The sequence below is a fragment of the Notechis scutatus genome, chromosome 1, assembly GCF_049901735.1.
Source record: "Notechis scutatus isolate UNSWTSFEM ecotype Mainland chromosome 1, rNotScu1.2, whole genome shotgun sequence".
Lineage (NCBI taxonomy): Eukaryota > Metazoa > Chordata > Lepidosauria > Squamata > Elapidae > Notechis > Notechis scutatus.
Window position 1 is genome coordinate 148,996,073 of NC_142009.1, and position 17,905 is coordinate 149,013,977.

General features: G+C 36.2%; 1 protein-coding gene across 1 annotated transcript in view; it reads left to right on the forward strand.

Annotated features, from left to right (window-relative positions):
- SLX4IP (SLX4 interacting protein) overlaps positions 1-17,060 on the forward strand; it is a 99,209-nt gene extending 82,149 nt beyond the window's left edge. Inside the window, exons 8-9 of the mRNA XM_026668511.2 lie at positions 11,893-12,002; positions 15,964-17,060. Coding sequence (XP_026524296.2) covers positions 11,893-12,002; positions 15,964-16,060 — 207 coding nt within the window. The 3' untranslated portion in view covers positions 16,061-17,060. The remainder of the gene's footprint in view (positions 1-11,892; positions 12,003-15,963) is intronic.
- Positions 17,061-17,905: the final 845 nt, after the last annotated feature.

Here is a 17,905-nt window from a genome sequence, read left to right on the forward strand (position 1 = left end):
TGGGATCAGAAGACTGGACTGTGTTGCCATATCCACGGGGATTAATGGAGAAACTTGTGAAATTAGAAACACAATGGACTGCCAGTTTTTTTTTTTAATACAGGTAGTTCTCAATATAAATCCTTCCATTCCCCACCATCCATTAAGAGCTGAAGAAGCTTCTTAGATGAGAAGCAAAACGGCTTCAAAGAAAACCAAGAAAGTTCAGTTACATTCATATGTCTTCTCAGTCTGTGTGAGCTTTATGCTGACCAAGGAAATAAAAGCTTAGGTTTGTTGGAGAGGATGAGGAAGTTCTTCTGTTTATCTTTTGAAGGCCCTGACTGAAGAAAGGACACACACCTTATTTCTCTCTCTTCGCTTCTTTGTGCCTGATTTTCTGCCCCCGATGGGCACTATGGCATTCATTTTTGTCTTGTTTCTGAGGATGCCAAAGGCTTAATATTCACCTTGAATATGAAGTGCACACCTGTTTGTTGCTTGGGAGAAAAATGGGACAATTTGGATCAAAATATTGAATGCAGAAACATCACAGTGACAGCAAAGGTGTTGTCAGGGTTGTGGTTTTCTCGTTTATGGCTGTGAGAACTGAGTCATCAGAAAGGCCGAACAAAGAAAAATGATTGTCTTTGAATTGTGATGCTGAAGAATGTCGTTGAGAACATCATGGACAACAGCCACAAATCATTAAATAGCAGATGAAAGTAAACCAAACTTTTCACGGGAAGCACTAATAATGAAGCTAAAACTTATGTATGTTGGACATATAATTTGAAAGAAACAGCCACTGGAGGAGACTATGATGCTGGGAAAAATGAAAGCATAAAGAAGAGCCCAACTGAAGACAAGGTGGTTAGATAACATCACAGAAGACACAAGCTATAAGAAGCTACCCAAGAATTAGTTACTGGCAGAAATCCTTGACAAAACATTGATTCCCAAAGAATTGAAACAATTAAAAGACTGATCAATGAACAACCCCATATGTATGCTTCAGGCGGGGGAGTCAAAAATTTTAACAACTGGTTCTTTTTTAAAAAAAAACAAATTTTATTCAGTTTTTCACATTAAAAACAAAAATCTCTTTTTAGTGGACAACATATTCAGGGTCATCACTTTTACATACAAATATGACAGCAATTATACATTCATATATGCATACTTAATTCTATTATTACCTTTTCCATTCCAAATTTTCAGTAAGAACCAAACACATTAATTCTAGCCTCTCTCATTAATCCAATCGAAACATCTTTTTGTTTCATTTCAATTATTTCAAATATAATCCTTTAATATTTATTTTAAAAATAAACATAAACAATATGTGTTTGCCTAATAATAAATAATAATAATAATAATAATAATAATAATAATAATAATAATAATAATAATAATAATAATAATAATAATAATAATAATAATAATAATAATAATAATAATAATAATAATATAAAGGTTACCAATGTCTCTCCTTGATTTTAATAGTCTATATTAACTTATTAATTTAGTTGGTTTTTTAGTCTGTCATATTTCCTTTCCATTACACATTCTTTTTATAAATTCTAGATGAATACAAGTTTTAACACTAAAGAAAAAAAAAAACAAGTATAGGTTTCCCCCCTTTTACTGCTTTGAGTGTGACACCTCAATGGTTAAAATATACCTTTATTCCCTCATCTTGATTCCCAATAAACCATTATTTTTAAGAATTTACAATAATAACCATTACATATTTTCATTTGGATTCTGCAGCATATTTCCCCCCTTAATTTTTAATAAGAATTATCAGTATCTATATTACCCTATTTTCTAAATATTTTTAATTGCAAAAATATTCTTATTACCCCTTGTCACCCTGCAGAATCCCCTTTTCAATTCATCAACCATTATCTCTGAAAAAACAATTTCTTTTCAACATTTTACTATTTCCGTATTTCTTTATTTCATGCACCTGTTTCTTACTGCTTCTCCTCCCCCTCTTTTCCCCATATCTTTTCTCATTCCAATTTATATCCCTCTCTTTCTTAATATCTTCCTTTCCCCTTTTCTGCTGGGTCTTTCTGCCTTTCCCGACTTCACAGGTATTCCCTCCTTTTGATTGCCTTCTTAAATCTCAACTTTTTAACCTTCGTTATTTCCCCACGTCTTTGTAGTGTTCTTTGTGTTAATTGTCTATTTAAGATGTCTTCTCCTTGAGTCGACTCCTCTTCCTCTGAAGCTCTTTCTTCTTGTTCTTCAATCGCCATTTCCATTTTTTCTAACACAGAACAAAGTGATTCGCCTCTTTCCTGTAGTAATTCTCTCATATTTTTAAGTTCCATTTTTAATTCCCGAATTTTTTAATTCCCATCATTACACACTCTTGTATTTTATGATCGTTAAAGTCCACAAAAAATACTTTTACTTTCCGTTTTTTTTCTTTCAATTTTCTAAAGTTCTCAATTATTCCAGCCCAGGGTCTATACCAAAAACATCAATCAATCCCACAGTCAGTCTTTCCTTGCTTTTTTCTTTATTCTGGTTCTGCTTTCACTTTCTAAGATTCTTACTTTGTTTCAATATTTCTTTAATGTTATATCCACACAAATTCATTCAGAAACAGGATGCTTTCCCTTTTGTTTGAGCTCAAGTTTTTGTCAAAAGGTGGCACTCTCCATTATGCAAAGTCTTTACCATTTTCCCCTATTTTTTTATTTAGGGTTTTTCGAACCTCAATATTCCAGTACAGTACAGTCTCCAATTTGTAAACTTTATTATTATTATTATTTGACAATCTTAAGTCCAGCTTTGTTTTATGCCTGTTTATTGCCAAAATATTTTAGTCCAATTTAGTTAAATCTTTAGTTCCAGCTTCTTCCTTTCCCGATTCAAAGCCCCGCTTAGCTATCAAAAATATTTTCTTATTTTTTTTCCTGCCCCTTTGTATTTTCACCGCTCACTTTTGTTTTCTTAAAAATTCCATGTTACCTTAATCCCAGGGTACTTTTGTTTAATTGTATTGGCCAGTTGTCCCGGTTCAGATGTTATCCACCTCTTTCTTCCCTCCTGCAAAAATCTTAGTCCAGCTGAGTCCTCCTCTTCGGGGTGGCCATTTTAAACCACTGCTGCAGTCATCTTCGGGGGGGAAAAGACCAAGCCCAGGAGGGGAGATGCGGCTCCCCTCAACCTGGCTTGCAGCTTCCCCTTACTCTGCCACCCCTCCAAGGCAGCTTCAGCCCCTAATCGTGATGATCGGGGCTCTCCAACGAAAGAGCACAGACCATAGCCACAGAGAGTTGCGATCTACGGTCCATCAGCGAGTAGGCTCAACCCGGAAGTTTCAACAAGCGGTTCTGTGGGCGTGGCTTAGGTGGTGGGCATGGGTTGGTGGTCATGTGACTGGGTGGACATGGCTTGGGGGTCATGTTATTGGCTGGGTGTGGCCAACTCAATATCACTCACATTGAGGCACACATCTCCTCGCCTGACCTCTCATGACTGTGGGGATGCTGCAACAGTTGTAAGTGTGAAAATGGTCATAAGTCACTTTTTTCAGTGCCATTGTAACTTTGAATGGTCACTTCACACAAGCAAAGTACCAGCAAAGGAGGGGAAAAAAAACTCCAGAGAAGTTCCTGATACAGGAAGTCTAGTCCTGCCAAGAATGTAATAAGGGTTAATGGAGAGGCAGTTTCTGTAAGCAACACCAGAATGTTTCCTTCCTGCCTTCCTTACAGGATTAGGCCAGAAATTTCTTCTAACAACCGGTTCTCTGAACTGCTTAGAATGTTAACAACCGGTTCTAGCAAATAGGTGTGAACTGGTAGAATCCCACTCCTGGTATGCTTAGAAGTTTGAAAGTAGTTTGTTTTACATTTTAGAATCTGTTTCTTCGGTGCTTCTACTATTCATGGCATCCTTTTTTGCAATTTGGGGTTAGTAACTGCTGAGCATAGGATGTTCTAGTAGAATCTGAAAACATGACATTTCTTTTGAATGACTATATTAATTTAAAAATAGCACATCATCCTGAAGTCTTGATGGGGTCACAAGACCTCCTGAATTAAAAGATCAGTCAGTGGAATTTTTCAGCCAACAATTTTTTTTGGCTATCAGCTACCACTGTTTCCAGTTACTTATCAACTAATAATTGTACATGGTTACAAGCCACAATATTTTCTTTGTAGAACATAGCTTATGCATTCTGTATATTTGAAAGATATTTGCTTATCTCCTTGCCCTTAAATTGACAGCTTAAAAAATTCACCAACAGCACACAATTACAGTAAAGTTATTTGGATTTCTTTTCAAAAACCTTTCCAGGATTTATTGTTGAAAGTTGATAGGATCACCCATAACCCTGAAGATACTGTGTTCTAAGTTCTTTTTTTAATAACATATAGAAATATATAAGCATTTAGAGTTCTCCAAAAGAGGTAGTGGAATATATCATTAAGCAAGTGAACATGGAGTGCTAACTGGAGTTATGTAAGGATGTTTAAGAGGAATTTCCTGTCAAATTTTCACTCTGATTCAAGTGTTTGTACTTGGCTAACCTCAAAATTCAAGAACAGAAACAAAAGACTTTCTACTGGTGGTAAGAAACAAGAGCAAACATGATTGGACAGGAAGTTTAGAACATAATATACAGGGCTTGTGGCTTGTTGATTGGAAAAGATCTTGGGCTGTATTTGTAATTTGTAGTATGAAAGCTTGAAAAACAAAACAAAAGGTAAAGCAGTGAATGCCCATAAATAAACTGATAGGAAAGAGCAACAATTACTCAGTTCAAAGAAAGGAAGTTTTTTTAAAGCAGAAACTAGCCAAAGTAACTATAAGAAAGACAATCAGATAGAATAAAGCTCAGTAGATGAGACTAATAACTGAAAACAAGACACATGAGAAATATTCTACCCTGTTAGTAACTTATGACTATGACTAAGTGTTATATCTTATGATTCTTGATGAATGTAGTTTATTTTTTCTTATGTACACTGAGAGCATATGCACCAAAATAAATTCCTTGTGTGTCCAATCACACACAATCACACTAAGTATTCTATTCTATTCTATTCTATTCTATTCTATTCTATTCTATTCTATTCTATTCTATTGGGACATTTTTGGGCTCTTACCATTGAAACAGATTAGCATTCAGAAAAAATAAAAGAGATATTGTAGAGTAGAAGACAAACTAGTAATCTAACAAGTACAGAAGATACTGTGTCCTCCAAAAAGATAAAGAGTCAATGGTAGTTAGTAGTTCAGCTATTACAGGTACAAAACAAATATATAGTAAATATAAAGGATTCAACCAATCCACTGAGAATTATGCTTTCCTTATATATGTGGGGACAAATGATACTTTAAGGAATAGCTACAACCATATCCCACATATTTTGGACATCTTAGAAGAAAGCTGAAGCTTTTTCAGCTTGTTCAGTATAAAAGGAAGTTTTAGAAATTATCTTTAAGAAATATTGGAGAACTAATTGGCATGCCAAGTGATTGGAGGATATCAATTCTTTTCCTGTTTTCCCAGATAGGGAAAAAAAATAGGAGAATTCGGCAAGCTACAGAGTTAGTCTCAGAGAGGTACAGCACCTGGAAAGATTTGACAGCAGATGCTAAAGAAATCAATTTGTAGGGACTTGGTTAATAATGTGTCAGTTACCAGATGTTAGCTTAGATCTATCAAGAATGATTCTTGCCAGGCTAACCTTGTCTCATTTTTTTAAATTAGGAAATTTAATAGATTATGAAAATGCTATAGGAATAATGTCAAGCAAATCTTTTCACAAAATATGCCATGATGTGCTGATTAACAAGTTAATTGAGCATGGGCTTTTGATGGCATAAAGAAGTATGGGAACTGAATACAAATTATTCTGTATTGAATTGAAGAAAAGTGATAAAGGTTTCTAGGTACTCTCCCCTTCAATATCTTATTAATAAGTTGGGATGAAAGATAAAGAGAATATTGTATTTATTAAATTGATGGATAACACAAAATTAATGGGATCTCTAATAGTCAAGAGAGAAAAATAATTCAAAACCCAATATATTTCAAGCAGTAGTAATCCTCAGAAGTGCTGCAAATGCAAATAAATAAATAAATAAATAAATAAATAAATAAATATGTGAACAAGGTATCAACAAAACTGGAGAAATTTATATTGTTTTATTATTCCAGTGTGTTCTTTAAATAATTAAACTGTATGAAACACAAATAAGAAATTGGGGGGGGGGGGATCTCTTGTTTCTTAAACAATAAAAATATCAAAAAAACAAACTCTCAAACCATAGACAAAGAACAATTCCCCAAAGGTAGGGGCGGGATGCTACCAGTTCTGCCCAGCTCTATAGAACCGGTAGCTCTGAAGAGCAGCAGACACAGAACCAGTTCTGTGTTTGCTGCTGTTTGGGCCACCCGCCTCCCCAGGCTCTTACCTGTCCTTTATTTCCTGCTTTTTCAACCTCAGCTGCTTTGTGCGGCACAGTTCAAGGTTGAAAAAGCAAGAAAAAAGAGACTTTTCAAATGCTGCGCGCTGCACTTTTCAGCTGTCCAGGTGGCACAGCTTAAGGTTTTATTACACGTGCACTGTGCGCGCATCTGGCAACATGTAGTCACCAAACCAGTAGTAACACCGGTTAAATCCCACCCCTGCCCAAAGGCTCAATATCAACACATAAATAAACAACTGAGAAACAAAACACTGCTGACAAGAGAAACAATTTTCAACTATATACGTATTATCCAACTTTAACATTCTATGGTAATAATTTATTGGAACTATACAGATGTCTTGTTAAAAGGCAAAAGTTCAACAAGAATAAGTATTCTTGACCTTTGAAGTCAACCACAGTTATTATTGCTACCATAATTAGATTAACAAATAGGCTTTTCTATTTCAAATTATAGTTTTAAAATAACAATGTTTATGACAAGTCCTTATAATGAAGGACTGTAGGATAGCATGTGCAACATTCTAAGACCTCTTAAAATCAGATAGCTCAGATCTGACTCAATCGCAACAAAATTAAGATTTAGGTGGTTCTAAAACAAATGGTCCTGGTCTTGCTATAACATGGGATTATCTATGCCAAATAGGAACGATCACAAGGATTGGGTGGCATACAGGCAAAGAGGCAGCAGGAGGAAGAACATTTCGTCTAGGAACCCAGCCAATACGACTTGTGTGACAAACCATCGTTTTTAAAAAACCGACTTCCTACATTTCAGTGTATACATATTTGCTGGTTATATTGCCAAACAAAATAACTGAGACGGAAAGCAGTAGGGAGAATGTTTCATGATTCCTTTAACAAGTGCCTGCCTCCCAATTTTATTGACTTGAATTGTGAAAAGCTGCAGAAGGATCTCTTTAAAATGGGTGAATGGTCAACCAAATGATGATGGCATATGCGTCATTTTGACAGCATAATCACATTGTGTAAATCAGCATTTCTCAACCTTGCCAACTTGAAGATTGTGTGTACCTCAACGCCCAGAATCCCTCAGCCAACATGCTGATGTAAATATTGTGATTATGAAATTTCATTATATTCTGATACCTGATGCACTTATGGTTTAGAGTAGACCACCTCCGTAGGTTTCCACTTTCCAGATAAGATTTTTCTTATGCTTACTATTTCATTACCAAGATCCAGTTCTTTTTTTACCTTTTTAACCTCTGTGGTAACTGTTCTGTATTTTTTAAGCTCAGAGGTTCTTTGTGTGCGCCTTGTTCCAGTGAAAGATTTTTACAGAATATGCAAAAAGAGCAATAAAACTCCATCAACCGTTATGAAAGCAGATGCATGCTTGTGCAAAACAACAACAACAACCCTCTCTTTTGTTCTGCTCCCCAAAATGTCATGCTAACTTCGAACCCAACATGTGTGCTGGGGACAAACACAGATATGTGCAAATGGATACAAAAGGACTGAATCTATTGTCCAGTTACTGAATTCTCAAGATGCTCCCTGCTTAAGAAGTGCAAGCCCAACCATGGAAATCCTTCTTAGATTTTCAAACTATTTCAAAATAAGTATTCACCAGCACATGGCCCTCTTTCTGCCTGCCAATGAATCTATCCCAGTGAATGGAAAACAAAGCTCAGTCTGATGGAAAAGGAGTGGCGTGAGTTTGGAATACATCTTATATTTTGCAGCATAGCTGTAGCATTTCAGCAAAAATTTCCAACCGTCAAGAGGTGAATGCAAGATTCTGAGAACAAGAAGAGATTTTGGCACTAGATGACATGGTTATGTTGGAAACACAGTGTAATGCAAACAGGGGGGAAATGTCATTTGTCATTAGTAAAGTGACTGGCTCTTTCCGATCAGCATTTGTGACATTTGTGCTACTGCTTTCAATGGAATTCTCCGAATTGAGGGAAACGATGAAATAAAATGGAAGAAGTTGAATATCTTTGTCCTGCTTTGAGGAGGTGGTGAATTTTAAGTTTCATTTATTTGAGAAACAAATATATTCCTTGAATTATAAACTAATTTTCTGGAAACACCCTTCTTTTATTGATTGACCATAGTATCTCTGATTGTATGGTAAGATGGAAGAGCTGATCAGGGAAATACTTAGACTATAATTATGACATGGACATGAGCCAAGAAGATCATAGGAAGCTCTCTTTCTGGTATTCAGGATACCGCTTATAAGCGCTATGTGCTTAGAGCTCAAAGCATTTTTAGAGACCCCACACACTCTCACTTTATGGCCTGTTTCTGTTACTCCCCTCTGGGAGGAGGTTTTTATAGCAGGACTACCAGATTCTGTAACAGCTTTGTTTCCTAGCCATCTGTCTGGTAAAGTCGCCATGTACAGGTATACCTCTGAACTAGACTCTGTATTTATCTATATTTATTTATTTATTCTGTTATTTTATATAGAGTATATTGAAGGTGGTGACCCTTTGAGAGCTGTATGCAACGAAATTTCACTTTAATGTATGCTGATTAGTGCACATTCAAAGTGACAATAAAGTTATTATTCTATTCTATTCGTATTATTCTATTCATGGGATATTGCCCTTGCTTTTCTGTTCAATCCTCAGTACCTCTCAAGCCCAAGTCAGCCAAATGATCTAGAATGCTGTCTTGGTCACTGAGAAATCCAGAACTGTTAGGATCATATGTTTTTAATCTACCTTTCTGCATAGATCATCTACTAAGAGGATAAAGTAGACATGGTACCAAAACAATCACCTCCTTTACAACCTTAGTCTTCTCAATCATTAATATTCCACTTTTCTAGTTTTTTTTAATACCATATTAACAGTTCATATAATAGTGATAAGCCTTTTTTATATTGGTATGGTGTATGTGTGTATGTGTGTGTGCATGAGAGAGAGAGAGAATTTAGTTGAGAGAGAATTTAGATAAGTAAAAAAAACTTTGGGTTTACTCAGCAGGATAAGAACTCATTATATTTTCTTTCTTTTTTGCAAGTCATGTCATTCCCACAGGAAATAAGCAACTGTATTCTCAAAACAAATCCACTTAACTCTGTATCCATTCCTCTCTGCCTCCCTGAACTCCCAGTTCATTAATTATGAAAATATTGTTGTTAATACCATAATGGGTATTATATGAAATGTCTATTCTGCTTAATTGTTGTCTTTATTATGGAGTCGTTCTATTTTTCAGGCAATTTATATCCCTCTTTTTAAAAATGAAACTCTTTAATTCTCACAGTGTCATTCAGAGAATGACTCACATTCCTTACATTAATTGTTCAGTTCTCAAAATATAACACATGCAGGGTGTGTCTCCAAGGGGAAAATCTACTGTACTTGCAGGACATGTTGGGAAGTGTTTCACATAGAAATTTGTTTTTCTGTTATTTTGCAAAACATTAACTCCTTTTTGACACTTTTTGAAAACGGGGCAGTTATTTTTCTTAACACAGCCAGTTTCAGCCACAAACAACTAATTTCAAAGCAGATGGAGGCAGCAGGTGAAATTATAAGCTTTATCAAGTGTCCTTGAAGAGTCTTAGTCATGTTACTAGGACCGTGGGAGAGACACAGGAAATATCCCAACAGAGTTTTCCTTGTGAAAGTAGCCTTCTCTAAACTTTGAATGGAACACCAGAGGAAGATATATATGTCATCCCATTCCTATAGGCTTAGTTTATGGTCAAAATAAATCCTGAGGCTTTTTTTTCCCCCTTCAGATGCAAAAAGAAATCATGCTTTCTTTCTTGAATGGGAAAAAACAACATATTGAGTGAAGGAACAGTTTTGTTTGTGAAAATGGATCACACGAAAAATATTAAACATTGTCTCCTGCCTCCACAATTATCGCAGTCAAATTCAGAGCAGTCTCCAAAATTGCATTAAATTCATAATACAAAAAAAAAAAACACCACCCATGTGGCATTCAGGTGTTTCCTCCATGTTATGACTTATTAAATTTTAAGTAATATGTTAAATTTTAAGTTATGGGTTAATTGTCTTGGTGAAAGCCACAGCAATTGGCCATAAGTTTCAAAAGTTGGTTTGCCATAAATCACAATGAAAGTTTGGTGAAAAGCATTAAGGCCATTCTCAGACTTCTACTTCCAGTTGTACAGAATTAGTTGGGTAGTTATTCCGATCTGAGGAACCATGATCCACGTAAGAACTGCTGAATGTGCTCTTGGTGTGATACCTTCAAATGTGTTTGTTGCATTTGTACCACCTGTCGCCACAGATGCTTTGTTTGCTTTTGTGTTGAGTTCTAAAAAATGCATTCAGTTGATTATATTATGTATTGACGATTTGCTCCCTGCTTCCCGCCTTAGTTCAAGCATGAGAATATGGGGCTGAGAGAATGATCTTGAAGTGCTCAGAGATGGCGGATAGCTAGGCTAGTGTAGTGTCAGGTTGTAACTAATAGAATAGTAGAGCATATAAATAGAAACCAGAAGGTCAGAAAATGCATTAATGGCAACCTATCTTGCTTCTCCTCAATGAAATATAACAAACATTGATATTTATGTACTGATATTTATAAACATTGATATTTATGGGTACTTTAGATGCAGAGGAAGATTTACCTGGCTGACACATATTCTTAGGCGTGGTATGATTAGGACTTAGGATGAGGTTTAAAACCCCAAACCATAGATTAAATTGTAGTTACAATGGAATCCCTTAACACACATAGATTATACTCATGAACTGGTTTTAGTTTATATGCCTTAATCATGATATTGAATGCCATTGAAATCTCATGTTGGGCAATTACCACCCACAAGTGAGGAGTGAATATGGGCCCCTTGGCGTTGGCCTTTTTTGGTTCCCCTGATGTGTGTGTACCAATATGTGTATACAGAGTGTGTATAGTGGTTAACGATGATATTTAAAGACAGAAATGCAAATGGAAAACTTCTGCTGGCATAAGATTATGGATGCAATACCTCTGGAAGAATTTTTCCACCGTTCAATCAGTCTTAGGATGAAATATCAATCTGGAAGTAACATCGTCTTACAGCATCCCATAGGTGATAATGGGTATATTAAAGAGAGACATTTACCACGCCATCCAATTTCTTTCATAGTAATTGGTGGAGTATGCTGCTGACTGTTTCACAGACTTTTGATAAATGTCATAATTTGAGCCATGCAGGCCCCAAGTATTTCTGAACGATTTCTTAGTATGACTGGAGTCAGATTTATGGACCATATTTATTTGTGGTTCAGTTTAATAGCTGAAAAAATGTACAGCCAAAGAGTATTGCTAGCAGTGCAGAAAGCGTTTCACAGAATCAAGCATGTTTCTCTTCAGATTTGGCTTGTTGGCATTTGAAACTATAATGAAGAGTATTGTGTAACATTTGGATTAAGTAAAATAAAATAATGGACTTATATTTCAAACACTGGTATTGGGGTCTTTTGTCTTTTTGGATAGGAGGAGAATCTATTCACCAAGGTGTCTGAATATTTTCAAGGTTCAGCTGAAGATAGAAAATGCCAGATTTCCCTGACTCAACAGGAAAAACAAGACACTCTAAAAAAGTTGTAAGTGCTCTTCCCACATGCCCCACAGCATGCAGTTTTTATATAACCAAGATGTGAAATACAAAATTTAATAATGTCAAAGCAGCTGTCTCCTGTGCTCCATGAGTATGTGGGGGTAAAGTTAACATTGAATAAAATCAACTTTGTAAAAATAACGATTGGCTGGAACCAGCAGCAAAATTAAATTATAATGGAAGTTGAGGGAGAGAATTGATCTCAGGAAAAAATAGTAGCCTGTGCTTTGGTGCTCCCAATTGTGCTAAATTGACTTTAAAAAAAAAAGAATTTAATTTTGTTGGGTAAAAGATAGATCTAATTAAAACAATTGTTTTAAGAAAAAAGGGAACTGAGATCCAATGAGTCCAACTTACCCTTTTCTTTCGATAGCTGTTGGAGGGATAGAGGGAGGCAGTTTGTAATCTTGTCTGAAACAATTGTTCTAAGTACTAAAGGCAACTCATATTCATAGTAAGGGTTAATTCCACCACTACCCCATGCCCAAATTTCTCTTTCCACATGTCACTTAATTGTAAGTAAGTACATAGATGGTAGTACCGTGTTTCTCATATAATAAGGCCGGGTCTTATTTTTTTTTTGAGCCCTGAAAAAATGGCTAGGCCGTCTTTTCGGGGGTGACTTAATTCCCCCCCCCTTGCATCTTCGGGCGGGCGGGCAGCGATGGCTTGGATGTTGACCTCGGCGTTGGTGGGGTACTTCGTATTGGGGTCAACGAAGGCAGCACCATATCCGGGTGTGCAACAAAAGAACTTCCTAACGGCAAGCCCCCCCACCATTCCCCCCCCCCATTTCGCATGTTTTAATATAGGGCTTAATTTGGGGGGAGGGGCTTAATTTCATTTCATGCCTATAAAACATGCTGGGACTTCCTATTGGGGGAGGCCATATTGTTGGAGAAACAGGGTAGTAGTAGTAGTAGTAGGATGTCTATTTTTTTTTAATCTTACTATTTATTTTTATAGATTCCAATATATTGTGCTTATTTCTAAAGAACTGATTTGATTAAATGTTGACTTCATCACAAAAATGGATGTTTTTCAAGATATAAGAAAATTAGCACTCTTCTTTTATAATGGAAGATTTACTCTTTGGTCCAGCTAGATGTTAGCACTTATCCAATCTTGTCTGATCTCAAAAACTTGTCTATTCCAATCTTGTCTGGTCTCAAACCTGGTTAGTATTTGGATGGGAGACCATCAGGAAATGCCAGGGCATTTAATATGATTAATATGAGAAACTTAAAGTAATTGTTGTGCTATAACAATATGTATTATTTTTAGACGTCAAAGTAGAAAAACCACTAACTGTTGAAAAAAAAAAAGGCAACATGTCCAAAAACACAGACTCGAATTTGGTGAGGAGGGAAGTAGAACCCTGCTCCTCCTATGGAAATATTTTTACTGTTGGTAGTCTCATTGTCTTCATCCTACCACCTTTCCAATATTTAGGCTATTGGGATGGTCTTTCTTATCCAAATCTTCATCTGCTGTGGATTCCATTTGCCATGCTGATGCTACAGGTCCTCTGGTGACACAGGAGTCTATATCCACTCTGAACTTGCCCTTCAATTATAATTCCACATTATGGACTTACTTGGGCATTTAAAACACTGAGGAGAAACTTGTTTAAATTATCTCTACTGTTCAAGGCCCATCTGTTACATAGGCAGAAAGGAGCTTTCTCCAATATTACTTGTAAACCAAGGAATGTATTCCTCCATGGGTTATGCTTAGCCCCTCTATTGTTAGAACTAGGGATAAGGAATGAAGAGCTTTTGAACTTAAAAAACAAATGTGAGGTGTTACAGCAGCTCTGTTTTTGAGTAACTCTTAATTTATTTTGCTTATTTTCTAGTTTTAATGTTGTAAGTTGTCTTGATTATCCTGCTTAGATGGAAAGATGTGGTGTAACTTGAATGATAAGAGCTGTAGAAATAATTATATAAAATAAAACGGGGCCCTTTGATAGTTTGGAAATAGTTGAGGGTCCTTTAGGCTGAAGAAAAGACAATGCATAGTCCTTCTATTTCAATATATCTTGGTTCAAAATAAAGATGTCTGAAGCTGGAGCCACGTTCGTCTTGCTGTAGCTTAGAAATAACTAATTTATTATGACATAAGCTTTCATTAATTAGAAATGTTCCGTGATAAATTCTTTAATCTTTGAGGAACTTCAAGACTTCTTTGTTGATCTTTGTAGCAAAAAACATTAAAATGATTTAAACTTCAGTTTCAATTATTGACTTTTTCATTTCTGGGAAAGCTAATCTCACAATTCAAGATCCAGAGTGCTATTTGACTGTGCCCGCGGTTAACACTTAGGCTGCTTAAAGTTCAGTTGTGTGTAACAGATGGTGCTATTTAACTTCATATTGCTTAAGATTTTTCTTTTTCTACTTCTGCTCCCCAAATAAACACCCAGCATCTCAATTTTCTGATTTTTTAACGTTTGCGTCACTGGTTGTTTCTTATGAGTGTTTCTGATGGAGTTGAACAAATCACAGCAAACCAGATGCTTGTTTCATTCATTCAAGTTAACCAATAAGCAATGAGCCATTGGGAAAAGGTACAGCCTTTAGATTCAGTAACTGATCACAGAACCTACAGTCACACTCTTATATTGCTGTGTAAGAAATTTGGCCTATTCCACCATGGCAAAAGGCTTCAGCTTAGTAGCACTTAGAAAATGTATAACGTTAACAACCATTTAGGCCCCAAATTCCATTTTTGACTCATCTGTCTACAGAATATTCCTACAAACGATTATCCAGGTGTTTTTTAATAAACTTGAAATGAGCATCAGTGTTCTTTTTAGGAGCAATCAATGGCTTCCTTTCTGTTGTTCTTCCTTGAACTCCATTTGAACTTCCTTGAACTTCACCACTGTTTTTCTGATGGTAGAGTCATGATGACTGAAGTTACCTAAGGCCAGGGAGATCAATAGATCTGTCAGTGTTCTTCTGGGATTTGTTGTGATATTGTAGACAATTTAACCCTGTATCCTTGCAGAGGTTTTGACCCAGTGATCACTCTTGGAAAGATTAGCTATTGTATCTAATCTTCTCCAACTCAAGACTCTGATTCCAAATATAATATAGAACAACAGAGACCCAGGCTTTTAGAAAATAGATTTTCTGTTTTTTTCTAAACTCTTAGGCACCTTTACCTTTTTATAGAAGTCTTCAGAAATTTCTTTTGAACAGGGCTTGATGTCCCTATAGACTCTGTGTGTTGAACACTTCACAGGAACAAAGGCAACCAGGCTTTATGAGATTTATATAGGGTACCAGGACAGCCCCAAATCAGGAGGTGGCTTATTGGCTAGGCAAGCAAGCTCCAAGGAGCTATTGCAGATGTCCTGTGCTATGACAACGATGTTATTAAGTTTTAATCTCTGTTAGCCTAGTAGCTGGAAGATACATGTTGAATTTGTAAATACATACATACATCTCTAATATAAAATCAAGGCATCATAAGGCACATATCTTTTGTAATTCAATATATGCTGTGTTCGTGAGAATGGAATGCTAAATACCGTAGAGTATCAAGGTGTTGAAAAAAAGAATCCACCCCACTAAATTGAAGCCAAGTTTCCTTTCTGAACGTTTGCACATCTTGCTTTGTTGGAAGCCATCACCTAAGGGAAGCATTTCAAGATGACCTACGTTGTGGGGTTATAACATCTGCATGGAATATCAATCTGTCCTGTGGATTTAAATTTTAATTCCTACAGAGCTCATTGTTTTACTAAATATCACTTCCCTCAGGGCAGATGCATATCTCTTAATCTGATGAATAATGGGGGAAAGTCATCAAGATCATTTTAACATTTCCAGTAGTGGAAGTTCTCCAAATGTCTAAAAACAATGAAGTGAAGTGTTAAGACATCTGCATTATGAAAATAAAATGGTTTTAATTTTATTTTTTTTTAAATTATTATTTAGAATGAAGAGGGCAACACATGCTAACAAGAAGAAACCTCAGCCCAGGATGGCCACCACGAAAGTATATCTTGGCTCACCAGATTCAGACACGGAGTAGGAAGAATGCATTTCAACCAGTTCGATGCCTCAGAATGAACTGAAAATGTAGGCTTAAAAGCACAATCAAAAGATTTCATAAATACAGCTGAGAGCAGCTTGGGACTTCCTGTTTCAGAATGGGCAATGATGCAGACTGGAGACAGCCAAGCAACGCTAACAGCCAGCAAAAACTTCATTTGTGGAGTGGTTAGACATGACTTCTCTGCAGGAACCCTCAGTGGTGCTATGAGTCAGCACTGCCACAGCCAAACCAAAGTCAAAGGGTGACTGAAAGAACTGAAATAGTGCGCTGAGTAGGCAGGAGCAAGAGGAAGAAAGATGTCTCCAAGGCCAGGATCACCCTGTTCCCAGAGGCAAGAGTCCTACTCGGGGTTCAAAGCCCTCTTCTGGAGAAGTCCCCACCAAATCCCACATCGTGGTCCAAATAAGACTTGGCAGGATTCACGTCTGATGGAGAATTGCTGACTTAAATCAAAAAAACTTCCCCTGAGACTTTTTTTATGAGAAGTGCTACAACGTCGTGTCACCAAGTAGTCCTTAATGTTTCACTCCTGAAATATGCCAAGCCAGGAGAGAAAGGGTTTGAGAGAAAGGCAGAGATCCAAAAACAGAGTGAAAAGAAAAAAGTAAAACCTAAAAGAAAATCTGTGCCTTCTTCTGGTGCTCCCTTATCCCTTTTACATGTGTCATATGTAATGAACAACTGGACTTTGGTGAACATTTGAAAACAATTCCTGAACTAATTATGAAGTGTGAGATTTTTAGGGGCACTGAAATAAGCAGGATTCCGGTTGCATGGGAGTCAAGGATAGCTCCATAACTTGAATCATAAGGAATCATTCTTAGTTCTCTTTCCTTGGCATATAATTGACTGACTTGAAGTTTCTCCATCACAATGGCAGAAATCTGTTTTATGGTCCTTTGTCTGCTTAGCTCTTTTCATAGTCCTGTTTTTATTTAATAGTACAATGGGAAATAAAGACTTTCCTTCTGTAAAATGTGTTTTTGCACATCATTTTTTCCTGTGTCTTGTCTGATAAATCACTTTTCCGATTCAAAGATTATTTTGAAGAAATGGTGTATGCGTAAATGAGTAGATTTTCACAAGGTACAGATTGGAAGGAGAGCATGTGAGTCAAAGATTAAAGAATGAAACCATTTGTGCCTCAAATCCATATAAACAGCCTTTTTTCTAACTATAGTCCATTTGAGGCTATCAACTTTGCTGTTCCATTGACTCATTTTTCCTGTTGCAATAAATGTTGATGAGGAAATTAAACTGCACCAGGATTCCTTCAAGCAGGCTTAGCACCTTAATAGCTAGAGAGCTCATTGTCTAGGACAATTGATCCTAGCAATAATATCCTTGCTTTGTTTGTTACTTGTGCACATTTCTTTTTACTCTTTCTTAAGTGTGGGAGAACGATATTTCCCGATATAATTTCACAACAGCCCTGTACAGTAAGCCTGAAAGAAAGAAAACAAATGTCCCAAGATAAATGAATTTTAGGAGTAGTGGAATTTTTGATCTAGAAGTTCACTGTCCTCTTCAGTACTGTGAACATACCACCATCCTATATATGTCAAATGATACTTTTTTTAAAAAATAAATCATATAATTGTTTCAATACAATAATTTAATGCTTTTTAAGATCTGTAGCATAAACTGTTACAAATCTTGTTTACTCTGCATTTGAATTAAAACAGTACTGATACTATTTAAAAAGTAAATAAACTTCACTGTAGGTCCCTCCCACCCATTTTAAAATTCCTTTTGTCCCATTAAAAGATTCTCTGCAGTTGTCAAGATTCATTGACTGGTTTTATTTTATGTGCCTTAGCA